Raw genomic sequence first — 7484 nt, forward strand, 5'->3', positions numbered from 1 at the left:
CACCCCTCCAAACACCTTAGAATCAACTCAGCAAAACTGTCTGATGAATTCCCATACCATAGCCAAGTTTCCATTTCTAGAGCTGCAGCCGCTGTCCAAAGCTGCACAGGTATTAGGACACAGCCTCCACAGCAGACACAGCTCTTGGTTCTGCACTGATCAGTAGCTAGGTCCAGTGGGCTGTTGGCACTTCCATATTCAGTTGTAAGTGTTTTCTTCTGAACTCTCATTGGCTCTGAGCCCAAGCTCTGACCTGAGCCACAAATTCAAAGCGCTGTTTTTAAAGTAGCAGGGCTCACGCTGTGAGTCTCTGAGCACAGCCCAAGAGGCTTGCTGAGAAGACATGCCACAATGACCTATGTCGCTATGCTTCCTGCCGCTGCCATAGCATCTAACTGAACAGCATCTTTGTCCTCCAGCAGGAGGAAACCTGTCCACAGGGGTATGATCTACTGGCTCTCTAGCCAACTAGGACTGTGCAAGGGTGGGGATGGAGAGACCCTTTCCTCCTGTCTATCCATTCCCTAGCCAGTCAGGGCTCTGCGGGCAGGGATGATGTTAGTGGCTCAGCTGCAGGAATGTGGAGTGTCGGCTCTATGTTGGAAGTGCCGTTCCAGTCCAAGGATTAAAACATTGCTTGAGTGAGTTCTTAGGGAGCTCACATCCCAGGTGCTTGGCTCTGTAGGGACACGCTTTCTCCTCAGAGCATTTAGGTTAAGCCTTTTGGAGAGAACCAGGCTGTCCTTGGTAGAGGCAGATTACAATGTATTGGGGCCCCTCACAAAGAACATTTGGGCCTCCCATATGCCTCTTGCCCTGGGGACCCATCATCTGTTCCACTCCTCCCCCTGGGGCCCTATCTCCTGGCCAGGCCAGAAGTTGCAGTCAGGCCATAGTAAGAGCCACCCTGGGAGCCTGGACCTCTATGGGGAGACCCAGCCCCTTCACCTGTCCTGGGCAGTGCACCCCAAGGAACAGGAACATGGACTAAGGGCTGCTCATAGGCTCCCTAGCCCTATACCCAACCTTCTAATTGCATGAAACCAAACACCCTTGCCTCTTCCCATGCCTACCCCTTCTCTGAAGCTCCCACCCCTCTGTCACTCACTCTCCCTGCCCTCACTCACTTTCACTGAGCTGGGACACAGGGTTGGAGTGCTGGAGGTAGTGAGGGCTCCATGTGGGGCAAGAAATATGGGTACAGGTTGCAGGAGGGGGCTCTGGGCTGGGAGGGAGTTTGGGTGTAGGCTCCAGCCAGGCAATGCTTATCTCAAGGAGCTCCTGGAAGTGGCTGGCATGCCTGGCTCCTAGGCACAGAGTGGCCAGGCAGTTCTACACATTGCCCATGCCTGTGGAGACCACTCTAGAGCTCCCATTGGCCACAGTTCCTGGCCCATGGGCACTGTGGAGCCAGCACTCAGGGCGGGAGCAGTATGTAGAGCATCTAAGAGCTTTACTTGGCAGCCATTTCTAGGAGCTGCATGGGGCCAGGGCAGACAGGCAACCTGGCTTAGTCCCGCTGTTTCATCAACTGGCGCAGTCAGTGGAGCTCACCAGAGCTGCCAAGATCCCTTTTCAGCCTGACAACCCTACTCCCCATTTCAGCCCAAGTTCCCTGGGCAGCTCTTCCCAGGGCCTCGTTCCAACTTCTGGCCTGGACAGGTGTGGAACTCCAAGGGAAAGAGAAGGAGCAAACATAGGGCCAAAGTTCTGGTGCTGGTGCTCCCCCATGCCAAAACAGGTTCCAGCATTCCTGCAGAGGCCCTCAAATGGCCAGGACTGCTGGGAATAGATTGCATGGCTCTATGCAGTAATCCACCATAAGACCTTGGAGAGCTGAAGACAGAATCAGGTTGGGTAGCAAAGAGAACTGAAGAGTGTGGCGCTAAACAGAAGGGGCTATTGATCACCATTAACATGGGGTTTGCATGGGGAAAAGGTGGTTAGAAAGAGGCTCTCTTTCTATTTCCTTTTCCCTGCTCCTCCTTCCATAGCTCTTCATCTATAACATCTCAGTGCTTTCCAAAGAAAGGGAAGTATTATCTGGGTACATCTCAGACTGTGAATTCCTTGCTGTTACAGAGACCATTGGCATTGCTCCATCCCTGCTGTTCTCTGCTAGTGATACACGTAAGTGTAATCTCCTAAGGGTTGGTCGACTTGGCTCTCACCTCTAATTCTGGTTGCTGGGTTTAGTGTGGGGATGACTGGGTGACGTTGGTGGCCTGTCATAGAAATGTAGGATGGGAAGAGAACCTTGAGAGGTCACCAAGCCCTAGACCTGGCACTGAGGCAGGACCAACTAAACCCTCTGGCGTTAGAATCTGTGACTCCTTTATCCCTGTTTTCCAGAGGTGAAATCTGAGGCATAGAGCACTGATGACTGTTGCCCAAGATCACACAAAAGACTTGGGGATAAATGCTCTTCTAGTCTTGTGCACAGTCCCTAGGAACTCAGAGGCTCCTGTGTAGGGGAGATACCACCAGGCTACGTCTACACTGGCCCCTTTTTCGGAAGGGGCATGCTAATTTTGAAAGTGGGAATAGGGAAATCCGCGGGGGATTTAAATATCCCCCGCGGATTTAAATAAACATGTCCGCCGCTTTTTTTCCGGCTTGGGGAAAAGCCGGAAAAAAAGCGTCTAGACTGGCCCGATCCTCCGGAATAAAGCTTTATCCTCCAGAATAAATACTTTGAAGTAGGAATAAGAGATCCTCCGGAATAGGGCTTTATTCCGGAGGATCGGGCCAGTCTAGATGCTTTTTTTCCGGCTTTTCCCCAAGCCGGAAAAAAAGCGGCAGACATGTTTATTTAAATCCGCGGGGGATATTTAAATCCCCCGCGGATTTCCCTATTCCCACTTTCAAAATTAGCATGCCCCTTCTGAAAAAGGGGCCAGTGTAGACGTAGCCCCCAATGTTATCACCAGGATGTAACCCAGGAATTATAAAATCTGTGTCTTGATAAAATACCATCTGCCCAGCTATTCAGTACCAGACAATGGGCAATGCCAGATGCTTCATATACAGTTGGAAGCCCACCTACCACCAATCCTTTTTGAACTGGTGACTAAGTTTCTATGGCCTGCCATGTTCTCCAGAGCAACTGAACGGGAATGGGGAAGTCAGTGCTTCTTACCGGTTAAACTCCTTAGGAGGCAAAATATTTCCCTGACTATTTAGTGGAGGTGCTCGGCATTCGCTCATTATCTTCAGTCGCTTGTATTCCTGTAACTCTTTCTGTATTTGGGCCATAGCTTTTTCTTTATGTTTCTGGTCCAAAAATAGAGTTCCCTGTGTGATGAACTTGAGGTAAGTATTCTCATCCATCTCTGAAGGAGGAGGGACAGGGGGTTGAGGCATGCAGTATGTCCTGGCAGTTGTAATCCATCGCCACACATTGCTGTCGTAAGGGATGTCTGGCCTTGAAGGGAAGAGTGGTGGCAGCCTCCCTACATCCAGCCAGGTGTGGTATCCCCAGATGTGCCAACAGCATGTGTCTTCCCAGGGGCAGCGCTGTTTCTGATGAACCTTGATCTTGGCATCTGTGCATGGTGGTCTTGCAACTGCCAGTTTATGATAAGCTCTTGGGGAAAAACCAGGCCATGCTGTATGCCTCTCTTTACACAAGAACTCAGGTTCTGCCCAAGTGGTCATCTGCAAAGAGATCCCAGACAAGTCCTAGCTGGGGAAAAGCAGGGAGAAAACATTTGATAAAGCCAGTCCTCGGTAAAGATCTCTACCATCTCTGTGTTCTTGCCATAGCTTGCAGCTTCTCAACTGAGCAAAGTCAGGTACAATTTGCAGTGTTCACTGTAAATTTTCTCCACACAGGCCTGCCAATTCCCCTCAGTCCTACCCTGCACCATCTCTGCTGTTCTAGCCCTGGGTTCCCCACACAGCCCTGCCAGTGCCCCCTCAGTCCTGCCCTGCAGCCCCCCTGCTATTCTAGCCCTGGGCTCTCCACAGGAGAGAAAGAAAGCATCTTCCACTGTTTTCCTCCAAGAGAAGAGGGAGGAGACTCAGTTCACATTTATCCTTTAGCGCACCTAACACTAGAGGGAGTGTCCCATAACTTCTGTTTACTGAGGCGATATCTAGACTATGGAGTTTTTCTGGGATACCTCTGGTATCTCAGAAAAACTCTGTGGTGTCCAGGGAACGCATCTGCTCTTCCAACATATTTTGCGGAAGACCAGACGCTCTTTCGGAAGCCCTGTCCTCTTTGTGCCACGAGGAAGAAGAGTTCTTCCGAAAGAGGAGGTTTTTTCCGAAATTTGGCCCAGTGTAGAGGGGCCAAATTTCAGAAAAGCCTCTTCCAACAAAACTATCAGAAAAAGATACGCAAATTGCAGAGCGCAATTTGTGTATCTTTTTCTGATAAAAAGCGGCAGTCTAGATGTAGTCTTAGTGTGAAGGTATGTATCTTCTTGAGGGACCAAATGACCACAGAATCTGTCATCAGAGAGAGCTTTCTGCTGTTTGCACTCTCAATACTTTCTCCCCTGTGCTGACTCTTTGCTCCATCACTTCCTACGCCTTCCTTCCCTCTATACATCTTCCAACTGCCTTCCTCCCTGTCTCCATCCCTCCCTGGTCATTTGTTTTTCCAGCTGGCTAATCTACTTCTAACAGTGAAAGGGCTGAAATAACAAAACCAAAAAATGGTGCCATCTTGTCATTCACTCTGCATGTATGCTCCATCCCTCTCCCCTACCTTCTCTATACTCTCTCTATTGCAGGCTGCTTTGGGACAGGGATTGACTGTTAGCCTGTTTGTACTGTGCCTGGCACAAGGGGGTGCTGTTTTTTGCCCTGGGTACTACAATGAGAAATGTTTAAAAGTCACCAGCTTTGCTATAAACAGTACAACTTACAAAAGATTCATTGCAAAGCGGCATGCAAATACAGTGCACACCCTGCCACGATGAGTCCTGTGTAGCATCTTACCTAGAACTGCATGCTCTCTGTGGATATTGTGTACTGCCACTCTGGGGGAAAAGGAATCCAATTTCCTCTTTAGATATCTGCTGAGTTTGTAGTTTGATACCCATAGGATTCTGGAAAATCATTCTAAAAAGCCTCTAGAATGCCATAGAAAATGAGATCGTCTCTGTCAATGTGGAATTCAATTCAGAATTAGGTCCCCTGCTATGGAAAGACCATTCTATCCAATCAACGGGTCTCTTCCATAAAGGAAGAATTTCAGGAACAAAAGTAATATCTGCAGACTGTAAATTGACAGTCTTGCCATAAGCACCTTTCTAGAGATGTTTCTGTTTCTTTCTCTCCAGGCAAGCTGCTTGGGCACAAAGAAGGGCTTGGAGGCAACTCTCTTCGGACAGACACAGCCGATTTCCCAAGAGCTCTAGCTCTGTGTGACATTAGTATGTGTATTTGTTGTTATGGCAACTATATCTCGGTCGTACTTACACAGATTTTCTATAACACTATTGGCAATAGAGCACAGTTCAGACTCACCCAACAGATGTTTACCTTCTGAGGTTTGCAATTAGACAGTGATGCCTAGGTCATAATTTTGAGAAACAATCTAAGATCCTCCTCCTTTCGGTGCATTACCAGCCCAGCTCCAGAATGGCAGGTGATGGGGATTTGTAAGTTTCATGTGAACAAAAACAAAATGCTGCAAGGCTCAAAGAATCACAAATGCTAAAAAATATTCAAAAGAGAAAAACTCCTGACTTCTTGGCTGCTTGACTTCTCTACATCTCACTGCTGCTTCCTCTTTCTTCTTTTCATGCCCTGCTGTCCAGTGCAGAACTAGGATTTCCCTTTAGGCTCTCTTGTTTTCTCATCTGCCTTGGGCCTTGGACCTGAGAGCTGCACTGCACAGATCAAATTTCACAGCAGTCGCTTGTGATGTCATGTACAGAGAACTATGACTTCAGCTGGCGCTGAAGCAGGAGCAAATGAACTAAGGAATCTTGAAAGGACATTTGTGGTAAAATAAAAGGAAGAGAGCCTTCTTGCCCTACAAATATTGGCAGCTTTGCCTCTAAATTGAATGTTTTTTTTCATTTAGGGGCAAAAGCAAGACCTAGCACTTCATCACCTCAAAGTTCTGTAAAGGCAAGTGTGTCTCCGACTTAGAGATGAGGAAACTGAAGGTTCAACCAGAAGTTATGGACTTGAAACAGGAACCATATAGTGAAATTCTCTGTCTATGAAATAGAAGTCAGACCAGACAACCATAAGGGTCCCACCTAGCTTTAAAATCTCTGAGCTAGGCCTGTTGATGAATCATAGTTAACTCACGTGATTAACTAAAACATTAATTGTGATTAAAAGTTAATTATGATACACTATTTAACAATCAAATACCAGTTTAATTTTATTAAATATTTTTGATGTTTTCCTACATTTTCAAATATATTGATTTCAGTTACAATATATAAAGGAGAATGTTTGTAAGTTTGTGCGCTAATAATTTGTACGCTATAAGAGCTACCTCAACCAAACTTTGCGTGGGATAACCTTTCCTCCAGGAGAAGGTTTTAAGGTACTGTTGGACCCAATTGGGCCCAAGCTCAAGCTGTAAAAATAAAAATGTAACCCACCGCGCTATGCTGCAGGGGCCCTAGGTCCCGTGCCTGGCCCCTAGCGCCATCCAGGACTGGCCCCCTCCTGCCTTCAAGGTTACGTAAGTAACCCTCTTCCCCCCCTCCCCCGCACCGGCATGCAGTGCCCCAACTCCCACGTGCACAATGGCTTGGGCACCCGCCCTGTCCCCTGTGGCACCTGTAGCCCCGGGCACGAGCTGGGGCGCCCCTCCCACATGTAACCTCCCCTCCACCCAGGGTCGCACCCGCTCTTCCCTCTCCCCCTCTCCCCCCCGGGCATGACGCAGACCTATATTTTAATCCCTATAGAAATCAGTGCAACTTTTCTACCATTCAAAAAAAAGATAGTGGACTACTGTTTTTCTACATTTTCTTCCTCCGGTTTCCCGAGCAATGCTGGGTAACTCCACCTAGTATAGTCATAAAAGAAAGTATTCTAAAGCATGAGAAAACTCTCAAGTGACATTATTTGCCTAAGGTATATCCCAATAGAGTTGTCAGATATTCCTATTTTATAGGGACAGTCCCAATATTTTTTTCCCCTGTTTTTCCCCCCTCACAAACCACACCATTCTGATTTTTCACATTTGCTATTTGGTCACCTATTCCTAATAGGACTGACACATTAACTAATGCCAACTTATGAAGACTTTGCCCTCTAACAGGAACTTTACCCAACCATCTCAGGGTGCTTTACAAATATCGTGGACCTGATTTTCAAATTTGCTGGGTAGCCCAGGCTGGAAATTGAGTTTGGGGTAGTCTGGGAATCCAGCACTAATTATCAAAGTCTTGCAACATTCCTAAAAATAGCTCCATTTTATTATCTTCATCTGACAGGTGGGGAAAGAAGAGAAGTTAAGTGACTTCTCCAGGTTCAGACAAAAAGGAATAGCCAGTTTG

At 47.5% G+C, this 7484-nt stretch overlaps 1 protein-coding gene across 3 annotated transcripts; it reads right to left on the reverse strand.

Annotated features, from left to right (window-relative positions):
* Positions 1–3135: 3135 nt before the first annotated feature.
* TEX52 (testis expressed 52) lies at positions 3136–5636 on the reverse strand. 3 transcript variants are annotated; one of them, XM_089770595.1, is made up of 2 exons: positions 5497–5636; positions 3136–3685 (listed from the first exon to the last, which is right to left on the reverse strand). In XM_089770595.1, the coding sequence occupies exon 2, from the start codon at positions 3655–3657 to the stop codon at positions 3136–3138; it is 522 nt and encodes a 173-aa protein (XP_089626721.1). In that variant the 5' UTR covers positions 3658–3685; positions 5497–5636. The 3 variants fall into 3 exon arrangements, with proteins under 3 accessions (XP_089626721.1, XP_075787118.2, XP_089626712.1); XM_075931003.2 differs by having other exon boundaries at positions 5482–5617; XM_089770586.1 differs by having other exon boundaries at positions 3136–3681; positions 5482–5616.
* Between the last annotated feature and the right edge of the window lie 1848 nt (positions 5637–7484).

The sequence above is a fragment of the Pelodiscus sinensis genome, chromosome 1, assembly GCF_052426305.1.
Source record: "Pelodiscus sinensis isolate ZL-2025 chromosome 1, ASM5242630v1, whole genome shotgun sequence".
Classification (NCBI taxonomy): Eukaryota; Metazoa; Chordata; order Testudines; family Trionychidae; genus Pelodiscus; species Pelodiscus sinensis.